Here is a 16,006-nt window from a genome sequence, read left to right as displayed (position 1 = left end):
AGTGATTTGGAATATGAACTACAACTATACAGACTCCATCTATTTTCTTAGCTCTAGAAGCTTTGAGGGTAAAGGTCAAGATATTGGCTTGAGTTAGTGTTTATTAGCAAAAGTTAACTTACAACTTTGATGTAAGAAAGGTGATTTTGTACAGATTTTGACCTCCAAGGGTCAAATAAAAAACCTGATTTGTGTGTTTTCATCTCAGTACAAATACAAAGATGGTTACCGAAAGCAGCTTGGCCACCACATTGGAGCCCGAAACATCGAAGATGACCCCAAGATGATGTGGTCCATGCATGTGGCCAAGATCCAGAGTGACAGGGAGTACAAGAAGGATTTCGAGAAGTGGAAGACCAAGTTCAGCAGCCCCGTGGACATGCTGGGGGTGGTCCTGGCCAAGAAGTGCCAGACCTTAGTCAGTGACATAGACTACAAGAACTATCTGCACCAATGGACGTGCCTGCCTGACCAGAACGATGTCATCCATGCTCGGCAGGCCTATGACCTCCAGAGCGATGTGAGTACAGCATCTATGAAAGAGTTGTGTTCATAAATTAAACTATATAAAAGTTATCCTTTATTTGCAACCCAACTGGCCCAATTAAGTTAGGATTTATTGATCAGTGAATGAGATTTCAATCAGAATATACTTTGATTGCTTTATCATGAATATGTTTAATAGGCTTGATAAGGAAGGGAAGTTTACAGACTGGATTTGGTCCTATAAAAACAAAACTGGACTTAAGCAATGTTCGAATTCAGAGTCCACCAGATGGAGACATTTTCTTTTATTCTTTTAGGGGGCTAGAAACCACACATTTTTATTTTAAAAAAATTACTCTGAATTTTTTTTAGCTTCTTTGCAAACCAAATGAGGTTATAATTAGCATTCTGATGCCTACTACAATGCTAATTGTTATTCTTATGAAATAAAAGAAGTTGCTATGTTTAGGGTCAGTTCACTGGCCTCTTCTCTTAGCATGGCTCTCGGTTGAGGGGACACATGGTAATGACAGACCCTAGGAGCTAGTGCACCTGCTTTTGATATCAAATATGGGTGTGAGAAGCACATTTCCTCCAGCACATAGTTTATAAATATTTGAAGGGATTATTAAGCATTAGAGGATTTTAGAGAGTAAAATAAGTCAATAATAATTATACATATAGCTGTATTGGAAACTGTACAGCCCACCTGTGGAAATGCCCACACTTATTCTGTAGTTTTTGACATACAGAACCCTGTTTTGCAATTGTGTCCAAAAAGAAAGGCTTTGCCTGCACATGAAAGAAAGCTAAAATGGCTAGTGTCGCCCATGGAGTGACAGCATTGACAGACTGCTTGCATCTGTTTGTTGAGTGCCTTTTCAAGATCTCTTCCCCAACATTGTGATATACAGTCTTAATGGTTATTTGAAAGTTAACAGTCATTTGAAAGTTAAGAAGCACTCCAGAGGTATAAAAGGTTATTGTTCTCATTCTTACTGTTGTTATTTAGGGGGCAAGTAGCAGTCAGCATAGGGCAATTCTAAAAGGCTTTTTGTCTAGACTGCAAAATAGCAGTTTCTATTTTCTACTTAATGGATGTTATGGGTAAAATCCCTCAAATGAGCTGGGAAAAGGTCCAATTCCTTTGTTGTGAGGTAGTTATGAGTACTTAATAGGTTCACAAAAATCCATAGCAGAAAAATGATTTAAAATAAATCACAATGTTATACTATATTTTGGCAAATCGAACTCCAATAAGAAAATAAAAACATAATAAAATAAATCACAAGAAGGACACCTGGGGTGCTCAGTTGTTGAGCATCTATCTTTGGCTCAGGTCATGATCCTGGGGTCCTTGAAATGATTCCCACATCGGGTTCTCCGCAGGGAGCCTGCTTCTCCCTCTGCCTGTGTTTCTGCCCCCACCCCACCCCCGTGTCTCTCATGAATAAATAAAATCTTTAAAAAAAAATTAAATCACAAGAGAAAGGTATGGAAAGACAATTCTGGAAAGCAGTCAATCTTCTTGTCTTGAGCACTTGGTGGGAAAAGAGCACTTGGGGCTTTGGACCAATGACATGGGTGTTTAATGCCCTGAGCCTTGGACAGTGTTAAGGCCATGAAAGGTCTGCATTAGTGCTTCAGCGATTCTCATTATTATATCCCAACTTCTTTTTCTGTTTATTCTTAAAGAGCATTACAGATATTTTGAAAGAGAAGGAAAAAACAGAAGGCAATAAAACCCAACATAATACAACCCCTGAGAGAGCCCACTCCTGTTCATGTAATTTATCCACATACCTCATTTTTTGTTTTTGTTTTTTCTTTGTGTAATATTAGTGACATTTCTATGAGTGTCCAATTCTTTAAAATATGGCTTTTAAAAGCTACAGAGGATTTCATTTGACTAGGCCTAACATTTACTTACCGCTAGCGTTCTGTTGGACGTATCTGTGGTTTCTCCCACTCTGGATTGGCATTGTTTCCCTGCACACACGGACATTATAAGAATATTCACTGAACTGACCAACTGAAGGTATCAGATTATTCCTCTCCTTACAACCAGAAACGTATGGTCATTTTTTGTTATGGTTACGAGACATTTCTGGGTCATTTTTTAATATAGTTGCCCTTTCAGTCTGCCTAACACAGATGAGCTGATTTTCTATGAAAACAAACGACCAGTATTGTGCATCCTTACTGATTGCATTGGCCCTGAATTTTGTGCCCCAAATCTTTTAGTCTTGCTAAAGAGTTTGACATTTTTCCTCTTGACAGAACATTTACAGATCAGATCTCCAGTGGCTGAGAGGCATTGGCTGGGTCCCCATTGAGTCTGTGGATATGGTCAAGTGCAAGAAAGCTGCAGAGATACTGAGTGACAACATCTACCGCCAGCCTCCAGACAAGCTGAAGTTTACCAGTGTGACGGATTCCCTGGAACAGGTGCTGGCCAAGAACAATGCCCTCAACATGAACAAGGTGAGCCTCAGCTGCCTCAGGCTTTTCTAAGATGCCAAAAAGACTAGTGCAGTTAAAATTATCCATTGAAGTGTAGGGTCACATTTAGGTCCTGAATTCCATACTTGAAATCCTCTAAATTTCTATTATTTTCAGTTTTAACCTCAATAACTAGTATCAAGAGTCAAACCTCAAATTAAATACCTCATATCCAAGTTTGGCTTATTTTTCCTAATTGTATTAATAAGATTTATGCTTTATTGGACTTTTTGCAATTCCTATTTCAAATTTTTTTATTATTCAAATTTAATGTAATTAATATATACCCTATTATTAGTTTCATAGGTAGAATTTAGTGATTCCTCAGTTGCATCCAGTGCTCAGTGCTTATCACATCACGTGCCTTCCTTAATGCCCATCACCCAGTTATGCCAACCTCCTACCCCTTCTTGCCCTCCAGTGACCCTCCATTTGTTTCCAAGAGTTAAGAGCCCCTTATGGTGTGCCTCCCTCTCTGTTTTCATCTTATTTTTCCTTCCCTTCCCCTATGTTCATCTGTTTTGTTTCTTAAATTCCACATAGGAGTAAAATCATAGGATATTTGTCTTTCTCTGACTGACCTATTTCACTTAGGATAATACCCTCTAGCTCCAACCATGTCATTGCAAATGGCAAGATTCCATTCTTTTTGATGGCTGAGTAGTATTCCATGATGCCTATCTGTCTCACATCTTCAAATGGTTTTCTATCAACATCTTTGATAGCGTCTATACACAGAGGCCTGGGACAAGGATAAGACTCAAATTCACATAATGCCTGATACCCCGGAAATCATGCTGGCAAGACAGAACAAGCTCAACTACAGTGAGGTAAGCGCAAGAGGCTCTAATGCTGCACTGACATTGTGATCACTGTTACTCTGTTTTCCTGTACTTTGTGGAGATTCTCAGGTCTCAGCTACCATGGTGCACGTGGCTCTGTGTTATAAACACTCGATCCATCCAGTCCTTCCTCTCCGAGTTGAATATCATACGCTATAGGATTCTGTTGGCAAACTGGTCACTGCCATGTGGGTCAGTGGGGGCAGAGTAGTTCTCTTGGCATTTCGAACTGGTAAGACAGCCACACAAAATAGTGGCTCAATATTTATACTGAAACACTATTTGTTTTTCACCTAAAATTCAAGTCCAACTGGACACGCTGTTTTTTTTTATTTGCTAAACCTGGCAAATTTACCAAGGGGGAACTGATAATGTGTACCTCTTCTCTACCTGGATTAGGAATAAAATTGAGAGGTAAAACAAAAGAGCATAAATAGAAGTTGAAAACTCACATTTTTTACCACTCAAGTTAGGTACATTTGTATGAGAACTAAATGAACCTAACTGAACCCTAGAATTAAGTTTCCATCTGGACAGAAGTCACACTGGAGGAGGGCAATCAGCTCCAGTCTGCTCAGGGGTGAGGTCGTCTTAGAGCCCAGAGAAACAGAGAAGGACATTAGGCTTACTCCTAAAGGGAGCAGATCAAAGCTGGGCGGGGAGAGGCTAGTTATCCCATTCCTGCCAGCTGAATAAATCAGTAAGTCAGTGTACCTCTTCACAAGCAGAGAGTAAGGGGGCAGAGAAAGGCAGAAGGTCAGATAAAAATAATTGAGCTCCTCCTTTAGAAAGAAAGCATCAGGAATAAGAAAGAAGTGTTCTCCAGCACTGATTACTTTTTTTTAAGTAAAATGCAATTTATAGGCACATGTTTTACTAATAGGATACAGCCAAAACTTAGAAACTTAGAGTTGTGATTATAGTCCAGTTAGCTATGTTTTGGATTGTTCTTCAATCTTTTTCTCATTTGTTTTTTAAATATTATAAAGTAGTACGTGATTGTGAAAGATATTTTAATGAAGAAAGTCTATAAGTATATATTTTATGTATAAATGAATAATAAACATTGCTCTACATTTTTTCCACTTAGAAATATGTGTAGATTGATACATTGTCAATTGATTTATAGTATTAGATGATATTAACCTATGTTGATGTGCATAATATGTCAAACTACATGATTTATATTAATCTACGATATATATAATGGATTGATCTATCATCTATGCTAATACCCATTGGTAGGACTCATTGATTTCCAAAGCTATCTATATGGGTTTTTTTGTTTTTGATAAGATCTAATTGATTTACTTTCAGTATTTCAAGAAATTTAGGTTATTTCCAGAACCTGTCCTTTTTAAAATTATTTGGTACTTCATTTAGCAATCTCCCAATTGTTGCTGTCAAACCTGTTAAGCTCTGACACTCTTTCTGTAGACTCTGTATAAACTTGCCAATGAAGAAGCGAAGAAGAAAGGCTACGACCTGCGAGTTGATGCCATCCCAATCGTGGCGGCCAAGGCCTCCAGGGACATTGCCAGTGATGTGAGTAGCGACACCATGTATTTACGTGGCTGGGTGGAAGTGAGGGAATGATCATCATCATAGCAGGGAAGTGCATCTGGGTGCCAATTAAAGCATATTTATTGTGCTTTGAATGAAGAAAAAAAAGGTTTTCATTAGAGAAAGAAAGCTCTTTCATACTTATAACTCCAAACAACCTTTATATTTCATGTCCCATAGGTGGAGAGGGTATCCTAAACTTCAGTATAAAATTGAATTTAAATCTATAGTTGTTCATATCTACAATTATGAGACATTCATCTCCATATTTTGAGCACATAGCTTATAAAGAAATGAGAAAATACCAGAAGACTTTAAGTAACTTGGTTACATGTGTTGGCTCAACATCAGAAAAAGACCTGGTTTAGCCAGGTCTAGGAAAATGTACCTTTCCCTGAAAGTGTTCTGGATATTTGCCAACTCTTTCTTTGGAAAATTACCCTAAGTGCTTCCTTTTGAGTTCTTTTTAAATGAAAACAGAAAAACAAAGACAACCAAAAACAATAAAATGGTTGATCCTGATTTCTCTTTCTGCTGTCTCTGAAAGAAATGGGTCCTTTGGTGAAGAATTCAAACTTCCATAAATATGTGTAAGGATTTGTGTGATGTTGTTGTCTAAAGGGAAGAGAGAATATCCAGTCAGCAGTTACCACCACCACCACACCAAGATGCTTTCTTGTAGTTATATAATCTGTTTTCTCACTCAATCCCAGGAAACCCAAACCAAATTTGATCTCCAACAGAGCAGAGTATGCAGGATAGAAAACACAAGCCAGTCCATTTTAGGGAGTCAGGTGACCCAGTGAAAGTCAACAGAGCGAGCATTGGGAGACCTGAGGGATGGGGGGGATGCAGGTCCTATGGTGCCTGTGGACTGGGTAGTAGCATTCTCAAAATCATATGGAAAATTTCTAGGTTAGTGATTTCACTGGCCAAGATGGAGAAAAGGGAATATACTGTTGTGATTGATTTTCTGGAAGTATTGCTGCCTTTATTTACAGGGACTTAATATCTGCAAACCATAGAACTATGTAGTTTGGCCTGTTTTCCCATTCGAGTACTGCTGTGAAGTCAAATCAGAGTTTAGGATGAGGAGATAAGTTGATATTCGGATGATTCCAAATTTAAAATCATGACGTTTTAAACTAATAAGATTTTTAGCCCTCTCTATTCATGTTTGTTTTTTTAAAATGACTACTTTTATTTCAGTACAAATACAAAGATGGTTACCGAAAGCAGCTTGGCCACCACATCGGAGCCCGAAACATTGAGGATGACCCCAAGATGATGTGGTCCATGCATGTGGCCAAGATCCAGAGTGACAGGGAGTACAAGAAGGACTTCGAGAAGTGGAAGACCAAGTTCAGCAGCCCCGTGGACATGCTGGGGGTGGTCCTGGCCAAGAAGTGCCAGACCTTAGTTAGTGACATAGACTATAAGAATTTCCTGCACCAGTGGACGTGCCTGCCTGACCAGAACGATGTCATCCATGCTCGGCAGGCCTATGACCTCCAGAGTGACGTGAGTGCTAGAACCCATTATACACCACTGGTGACCATGCTTATGATAGTAATACACAGTGATACATAGATAATGGGCTAGCATTAGGTGGAGCCCTCAGAATTAATAACATTTTTTCTCACTGCCTCTCATTCACTGTGCCTTACTTTTCTTTTAGACAGAATATAATGCCATGAAGCTATATCTAATTGTGCTTAATATTTTCAAAGACATAGATATGATGTTTGGCTATTAAAGTTTTACAGTTTTTTCTTTCATTTTTTTAAAATCAAGTGTCATAACAGCTAAAGTAAGACTTGCTTTTGTGTTTGATCTTACCAGAACATTTACAAGTCAGATCTCCAGTGGCTGAGAGGCATTGGCTGGGTCCCCATTGAGTCTGTGGATATGGTCAAGTGCAAGAAAGCTGCAGAGATACTGAGTGACAACATCTACCGCCAGCCTCCAGACAAGCTGAAGTTTACCAGTGTGACGGATTCCCTGGAACAGGTGCTGGCCAAGAACAATGCCCTCAACATGAACAAGGTGAGCCCCCAGTTTGGGGGAAACTAAAATGGAATCCTATATCCTTGAGGATATCTATGGTTACCTTAGTCTTTTTTATTTTATCAAATTGCCATATTGTGTTTAGTGATTCGGTTGCATTCTCTATTCGGTTACATCAGTATTCCAAAAATGTATGTGGGAATTTCTGCTTTGACATCTCTTGTGAAATAGCCAGAGTTACGAATAGGACAGATTTTTGGAATTCATCTTTTTTGCAGTCAATGAGAGTTATACGTGATTTGATATTAATGTTTCTTCTTTGTTGGGACTTATCTAAGTGAGAATAAAACAAACAAGTCAGAAGCAAATCTCCATAACATTTATCAAAAAAGAAATCTGGAGGTGGCGGATCCAGTTACATTTGCAGTTAATAAACAACAAAACCATGGGAAGAATTTAACGTAGCCGCAGTACATAGGGATAGGTGTATATGCTTGGAAAATACTTGCTTGCAATTTAACTGGAGGTGATCTAGGTTTATATTTAGTGACAATAAGTATCTTATAATATCAAAGAGATGGAAGAGTATTGGTACACAGCATACAGTATAGTTAGCGAGGAGACTGCCTTTCAACTTTGTCTTGTTCTTTAAATTAGATACTTCTGTTTACAACATCGCTTTTCTGATTTATTAACCTTTTTATCGTTCACAGCGCTTATACACAGAAGCCTGGGACAAAGACAAGACCCAAATCCACATCATGCCTGATACACCTGAAATTATGTTGGCAAGACAAAATAAAATAAATTATAGTGAGGTAAGACCATTTGTTTTGTTTTCTTGATCTGGCCATGTTGATTTTTTGCTGATATAGTAAAAGGTTAGAAGTCTGGATTTAATTCTCATGTGCACCAATTAGCTTAATTTTGTTTTTTTATGCCCATCACCCTACCCTGAATATATGTGCCATCTATTAAGGAGTAGATAGATAAAAAGATACAGAAATAAATACAAAAATGTCTCCATGTCAGGAGGATAAACGAACTCAAAGCCAATTATTAATGATTGGAACTTATTATAACTTTAATTTTAAAATAATGATTGCTATTTACCAGATTAGTACTTCAGTATTCTGTTTTTCTTCAGTTACCTCACCTGTGAAATGGGATTAAAATACGTATCTTGAAGAATTTTTGTGGTAACTAAATAAGGTTGTGTATGTAATATGCCCAGCATGGAGCCTGGCACAGAATAGTTGCTTAATAAACTTTAATTTCTTCCCTGTACACTCAATTTACCATGCATATTAGATTTATGTAATATACTCAGAATAACTTGAAGTTTGTTTACAAGAACTAATATGAGAATTCTCGAATCCATCCATTTCAAAATTGCCTAAGGAAAATAAAATATATTTTTTATTTGTTATCTCTGGCTGCACTAAACTTGTCATCACATATCTTTGCAGTCCAGAAATACTGTGGCAGAAACAGCTTCTTGCCCAATTCTGCTTGCCAAAGTCAGTAATTATTTGGTTTATTCAAGAAAAGCTAGATTTCCTACATGTTTGTGTGTCTTCCTTAAAAAAAAAAATGGAGGGACTTTTCTTCAGTTTGAGAACACTGGAAAATTAAGTACTTATTTTCAAGACTTGACCATAGTCATTCTTCTATCTTTATTAACTACTTCTGGTTATAATAATGTGACCCTAAAGAAGACAGAGGCTCATATGAAGTAACCATGACAAGTGAAATGAAGAGGATAGGATTTTTAAAAAAAAACAGACCCGAGGACAAGCCTGATCATAAGTATTTGATTGCCATTGGCAATTTGAGTGAGCAATTTTCTTGGCCACAGAGCTTCTCAGTTGGTTGAGCTTTTCCCAAGAAGTCTGTCTCACCCCAGACAGATGAAGTTAGTTTCTATCCCAAACTGTAATGACATTTTCCCTTTTGTTGAAATTAGGTCAGATGAGGTAGATGTTTTTTGGGGTAATTTTTTTTTCAGACTAAGAGGAAATTGGGCTTTTATTTCTATAATTTTCAGCTGGATTTATTTTCTTTAGAATTATGTGAGCATGTTATTTCTTAAAGGGGTGTCTCCTAAGGATTAGATTTCAAAATGGCTCTCTTGAATTTTTTCTCAACCCAACTGGTACCTTCATTCCATACTTAGCTCAATAAATATAAAACAAAAAAACAAAGCAACCACATTTCACTTTTTTTTCCTCTTAAATTCTCATTTACCTGTTCCAGTTCTCTTGGGTAAATAACTTACCAAACAAGCTTTAAAACATAATCTTGATGGTAACCAGTGTTCTCTTCTTTGAAGCCCTGCATCTTTTTCAAATGTTGAAAGAATGAATTTTTTTTTTAAGAATGAAATTAACCTATTTGCTTGGCCTCGAGACATGAGATGATCTAAACACATTTTAAGGACAGAAACCTCCAAGGAAAAATATAATAGAGTAGCTATTTGACTCTCCAGTTCTCTAGAAATTTTTAAGAAGACAAAATGCCCTTGGGATTTTATCTCAAGTGTATCAAATTTATTATTTTCACTCTAGCTTTTCCTTGTAAAATCTTATCTTGGGAAGAAATGTAATTTGTCACATGTTAATAATCTACATTAAAAACACACTAACTTCCTTCAAGGACTCTTAGGTCATTTAAAAATGGTCTCTGCATCACGTTTAAAATTCAGATCTTATTCCAGTATTTTTAATTCAATCTAACATGAGAATGGGGCATAATAATGAAGCAATTAGTTTTCATTATTTCTGTCACACTATTTAAAGATTTTCCTTACACTTAAAATTTTGTCTTTAGACAGCTTCAACAATGACAAAATACTGAATGTTATAAAGTAGGAAGAAAGATAAAACCCTAAAGAATTGAGGTCATTGTTGTTTTGCTCTTAAAACCATAAGTGATTTCTGTATCCTTTTCCAGAACTATCTACGGGTTCTGTGACTACATTCCTGGGGTCAATAACTCTCTTAATAGAGGAAAGGGGAGAAACTGAAACTAGGGATTAAGTTATTCCATCATAGGACCAGTCTGTCTGGGGCGGGGGAGGGGGGGAGGAACAAAGATGAGCTACCTTCAAACTTCAGGGGTCTATGGGGTAACAAAATCTTTCCAACAGGTTTTCTGGCTTGCATTTGCTTTAAGCAAATCACTTAATGTAGCTTCAGCTTCCCTAATGCTCTTCTACGTTACTCACCTGAGAGGGCCTCTGCTTTAAGGTGATATCACTTCTTTGTTAGCCACTCTTCTTTCACTTTAAAACAAAAAGCACAGAATAAAGGCCTAGAAACAGAAAGACAGCCAAATGCCACTCTTGCTCCTGAATTGGATTTTAGGTAAAAAAAACAAAAAACAAAAACAAAAAAAAAAAAACAATATTGCCAGAAATGACATTACTTGGACAGTTGGTGAAATTTGAATACTTCCTATCTACACATAGATCTTAAACTTCCCAAATTTAATAAAAATATCATGGTTGTAAAAAAAATGAGCTTAAGTATATATAAAAGTGAAAGTCATGATGATTACAATGTACTCTCCATTGGTTCTTACTATTGAAAATAAGAAATATACCACACATACAAGAGAAAGATAAATACGGCAAAAGCATTAATAATTGGGTTGGTTCATTGTACTATTCTTAAAATTTTTCTATAGGTTTGAAATTTTTCAAACTAAGGAAAAGATATTTTTGAAAATTAAAACATATATTAAAATATTTAGATATTATGAATATTTTATTTCCAAAAAGAGAAAAAAAGTTAATGTGATACATGCCTGAGAGTATTAAAAAAAAAAAAAGGAAAAAACTCTGCCACACAATTTATTAATGTCCACCCAAAGCTTTTTCAGTCAAGGTACCGCCAGTTTCTATAAATCACAAAAATAACATTGGGAGATGCAATAATTTTTACTTTTATGTTTAAAAATCATCAAAATCCATATTTTATTATGTTTTGATTGACTGAAAATATATTAGCAATTATTTAACATTTATTTTAACATTGTATGGGATTGGTCAAAATTCCTATAGGTGGCTCACAAGCAAAATGGCTAATGATTTCCAGTATAGATGATTTGTCTAATGCACTGGTTCTCAAACTATGTTCCAATGGAACACCTGTGCTCCACCTTCTGTGTGTATCTGTCCTACCACAGAAACCGAACAGGTGTTTTTTTTTTTTTCTAATTTACAGAAAAAACTATCAAATATAATTTTATCATTTTTGTGCTTTCAACTCATAAATCCTTAGTACCCGCTATTTCCTATGACTGCTAGCAATTTCTAGCAGTTGACAAAATGAATAGGGAACAAGTCAATATTAACAAAGATTTTAGGACCAGCAGATTATCCTCAGATCAGCACTGTTCGATTTTGCTTACGTACTCACATGGTAGTATGTATTGTTATACACTCATATTTTTTGCGAATAAAATTCCTAATGCAAATTTGGAGTTAAGTAAATCAATATTTCTTGATTGTTTCATGAGCAGAGCCAAGTGCTGAACAATCTAACACATTTGAAATCTATTAACATCTAAAATCTATAAGGATTTGAGTGAGAGAAATTGGAATGTTAAAACCTGCTGAATCTAAAACTTCAACTTAAATGCCTCAGTTAAATAGAAAGTAAAATATATATATATTTTTAAAGATTGAAGGTTAAACATAGTAGTGCAGTTAGTTCTGTATCCAAAGTAGTCTTTTGACAAAAATGCATTTTTAGAGTGAAAGTGAATACTATATCTAAAAGCCACTTTTTCTTTCCTCAGAACTTCTATCGCCAGGCCATGGAAGAAGCCAAGAAAGAAGGCTATGACTTGAGAAGCGACGCCATTCCCATCGTGGCTGCCAAGGCCTCTCGGGACATTGCCAGTGATGTACGAGCTGATCAAATCCTTCCCTTTTCTACCAACAGGCCAAGCCCCCTGCACAGGGGGTCATAGCTGGAAGTCTCTGTAGTCCTCATCCGTGGAGCTGTAGTAGTCCCCAGTCTTAACTGCCTTCATTGTACAAGCAAATAAATTGAGTATTTGAGATAGTAGGTAACCTGCCCAAGATTGTAAGCAGCATAGAGACGAGGCCTGGACTGGAATGTGGTTCTTTTGACTCTTGTCCTCTGGTCTTTGCTTAATAAGATTGAGCACCTTGATTAAAGCTAGGTAGAGATATGTTGAGCTTCTCGTAAAACCTCATAAGCTCTTCTCAGGATACACTCAAGACAAAGATGCCAGGAGAGAAGCAGGCTTTAACAGAACTCTCCCCCGTGACTTGAGGAATGACAGAGGATAGCTAAAAAGCTATGTGTCCTTGCTTGAGGGGTCGCACAAAATCAATATTCCTTTACCCTAAGAATGAAGACCCCAGATTCCTGGACAAACTTCAGTATTAATTAGAATAGTCACAAATTGTCAGTTTTTGTCGGTGGTTCTTTTTAATCATGATTTAAAAATACATAACATAAAATTTACTATCTTAACCATCTTCAAGTGTATAGTTCAGTAGTGTTGTAAGTGTATTCTCACTATTGTACAGCCTTCCAGAGCTTTTCATTATGTAAAACAGCATGTGATGAAACTCCCCTAGTGTCTTTTATTTATTTTTTTTTAAGATTTTATTTATTTGAGAGAGAAAGTATGAGCATGAGTAGGGGTCAGGGGATAGGCAGAGACAGAAGCAGACTCCCTGCTGAGGAGGGAGCCTGACTCAGGGCTTGATCTCAGGACCCATGAGATTATGACCAGAGCTAAAGGCAGCCGCTTAACCAACTGAGCCACCCAGGTGCCCTGAAATTCCTCTAGTGTCTTAAGGGTTTCATAGCAAAGCCTCATCACAAAAAGAATGACAGGAAATAGCCCTTGGTGCTCCCTCATTATTCACCGGTTTCTCTTTTTCAGTACAAATATAAGGAAGCTTATCGTAAGCAGTTGGGTCACCACATTGGTGCCAGAGCAGTACATGACGACCCTAAGATAATGTGGTCTCTGCACATTGCCAAAGTGCAGAGTGACCGTGAGTACAAGAAAGAATTTGAGAAATACAAGACCAGGTACAGCAGCCCAGTGGACATGCTTGGTATCGTTCAGGCCAAGCAGTGCCAGATCTTGGTCAGCGATGTGGACTATAAACATCCTCTGCATGAGTGGACCTGCCTGCCTGACCAGAATGACATCATCCAAGCTCGGAAAGCTTATGACCTCCAGAGCGATGTGAGTATCCCTGAGGCTGGTTCTGCATATTAAAAACAGATCTGAGACGTGTTCTTAGGTTCTGACAAATGTCAATGGACCGGGACTTATTTGTATATATTTTTAAAGATTTTATTTATTTATTCATAAGAGACACAGAAGGGGAGAGACACAGCCAGAGGGAGAAGCAGCTCTATGCAGGGAGCCTGATGTGGGACTCAATTCCAGGACTCCAGGATCACACCTTGAGCCAAAGGGAGATGCTCAACCGCTGAGCCACCCAGGCGTCCCTTATTATTTGTGTGTTTTAAACAATATGTGATTAAATGTTTAAAAAGAGTCTCCCATAGAAATCACTACAATTTACTTCAATTTTTCTTCCTCAAAAGTCATATGTAGAAGAGGAAATCAAATATATATTAGCAATTACCTACAGGTATATTTCTTGTGATTCAGGCTTCCTTTGCATGAGTTAGATGAGACTGAGTTCTCAAAGATCTATAACTGCACATTTTTGGCTAAAGAGATAGAACGTTGTGGGTGTGGATGGAGGTGGAAGAAGGAGGAACAGAAGTATACAATGCCAAGTTATTTTAATAAACATTTTATACCTACTGACAAGGAAATACTCTTCTAAACAGCATGTACTATTGAGAAGAAAATAAAATAAATAGGGTAATATCTAATATACTATGTTTACAACACCACATTACACACTCGATATTGTGATTTTGAAGATGGATATAAAGATGTTTTTAAAGTTCTCATTACACAAAAAAAAATGTAGGTATGTGTGAATGTTAACTAGACTTACTGTGACGATCATTTCACAATATATGCATATACTGAATCATGTGGTGCACTTGAAGCTAATATATTACATGTCAACTATATCGCAATTTTAAAAATGCAAGAGTGTGATTTGCAGAGGTTAACATTACTACGTGTTGAAACTCACTACTATAGTTTAATTTCACCTCTTTTCCCTTAAAAAACAAGAGGTCTTATGATTGCAACACTCACACAGCATTGGTCTGAGTTTGGGGTCTTACTGGAAGCTATTAGAGCACATTTTCCAAAGCTAAAGAAGCTCTGCTTTTGCGTAAACATCTTGTAATACCCTTGAAGGCAGGTGCCTTCTACTTTTTAGAAAAATTATTTCATCATTCTTGGTACAATCCTCTGTACCAAAAAATGCTCAGGGAAAAAAATATATTCTCAGGATTCAGTAATGCCTGTGAATGAGTGATCAGCTATGCTGGGAGCTTTATCTGTTCGTCAGTACTTTTTCATTTCTCTAGTATAGGCCATTTAGTGACTATGAATCTGAAATTTTAGTAAATGTTTCTTATCCATTGATTTGCAGAATTTATACAAGTCAGACCTTGAATGGTTGAAAGGCATTGGCTGGGTTCCAATTGGTTCCGTGGATGTTGTTAAAGCCAAGAGGGCCACCGAGATACTGAGTGATACGATCTACCGTCAGCGTCCAGAAACACTGAAATTTACCAGCATAACTGACACTCCGGAGCAGGTGCTGGCAAAGAGCAATGCTATAAATATGAGTAAGGTGAGTTTTTACTCCTCACTGCTAGATAGAGGAATTCACTGTAGAAAAAGGTAAAAAACAAAACAAAACAAAAAAAACCTGACATGTTACTGAATTCCTATAATTCCTTTAGGACTTATGATACCTTTAAAAATGATTTTTCCATTATAATACCATAGTTGCTTAATAATACTTTAAGACATTAAACTATGAGAAATACCAATTTCATAATTACAGAGTTTAAATACTATAACCCAATTACACTTCCAAATGGTTAAAGAATTTAAATAAGAAACAGTAACAACTGAGTCAATGAAATAGTAAACAAGTAAACTAAATACTCTAAGAACTAATAATTTACATGAAAAGTAGGAATTTATGCAACTTTAATAATTTTATTTCTACTTTTGTTAGAGGTACACATAATCAAAAAAAAAAAGTCTGTGCGTGCCAAAATAATTTTGCTCATCTTTTTTTTTTTCTCATAGCGCTTATATACTGAAGCCTGGGACAATGATAAGAAAACGATTCATGTCATGCCAGATACACCAGAAATCATGCTAGCCAAACTCAACAGCATAAACTACAGTGATGTGAGTAAACTATTGATCAAAAATGAACAGAAAGGCAAAAAAGAACCATTGTAACTATTTTCTTAGTGAAATATTTCAACTAATTTATTATACATAGTCCAAACTAATGTTGGTAGAAGAGAGTTGTCTATTGATTCAATTTTGGACTATGTGGTAGGTCCATGGTGTAGACCAGCTTTTACCAACAGGATACCAGGGAATGGAATGCTTATGGAGAAATATTTCAATAGGAATTATATTCCTAA

General features: G+C 36.8%; 1 protein-coding gene across 21 annotated transcripts in view; it reads left to right on the top strand.

The window, feature by feature from the left end:
- LOC129495594 (nebulin-like) overlaps nt 1-16,006 on the top strand; it is a 201,565-nt gene that overhangs the window by 86,197 nt on the left and 99,362 nt on the right. For all 21 annotated transcript variants that reach the window (XM_055303241.1, XM_055303247.1, XM_055303246.1 and 18 more), the window contains exons 65-75: nt 209-520; nt 2,767-2,970; nt 3,714-3,818; nt 5,268-5,375; nt 6,603-6,914; nt 7,236-7,439; nt 8,114-8,218; nt 12,204-12,311; nt 13,329-13,640; nt 14,986-15,189; nt 15,657-15,761. In XM_055303241.1, the coding sequence (XP_055159216.1) occupies nt 209-520; nt 2,767-2,970; nt 3,714-3,818; nt 5,268-5,375; nt 6,603-6,914; nt 7,236-7,439; nt 8,114-8,218; nt 12,204-12,311; nt 13,329-13,640; nt 14,986-15,189; nt 15,657-15,761 (2,079 nt within the window). The remainder of the gene's footprint in view (nt 1-208; nt 521-2,766; nt 2,971-3,713; nt 3,819-5,267; nt 5,376-6,602; nt 6,915-7,235; nt 7,440-8,113; nt 8,219-12,203; nt 12,312-13,328; nt 13,641-14,985; nt 15,190-15,656; nt 15,762-16,006) is intronic.

This window comes from Nyctereutes procyonoides, unplaced genomic scaffold (assembly GCF_905146905.1).
Source record: "Nyctereutes procyonoides isolate TBG_1078 unplaced genomic scaffold, NYPRO_anot_genome, whole genome shotgun sequence".
Taxonomy (NCBI): Eukaryota; Metazoa; Chordata; class Mammalia; order Carnivora; family Canidae; genus Nyctereutes; species Nyctereutes procyonoides.
Note: the sequence above shows the minus strand (reverse complement) of the source record. Positions and strands in the feature narration are given on the sequence as shown.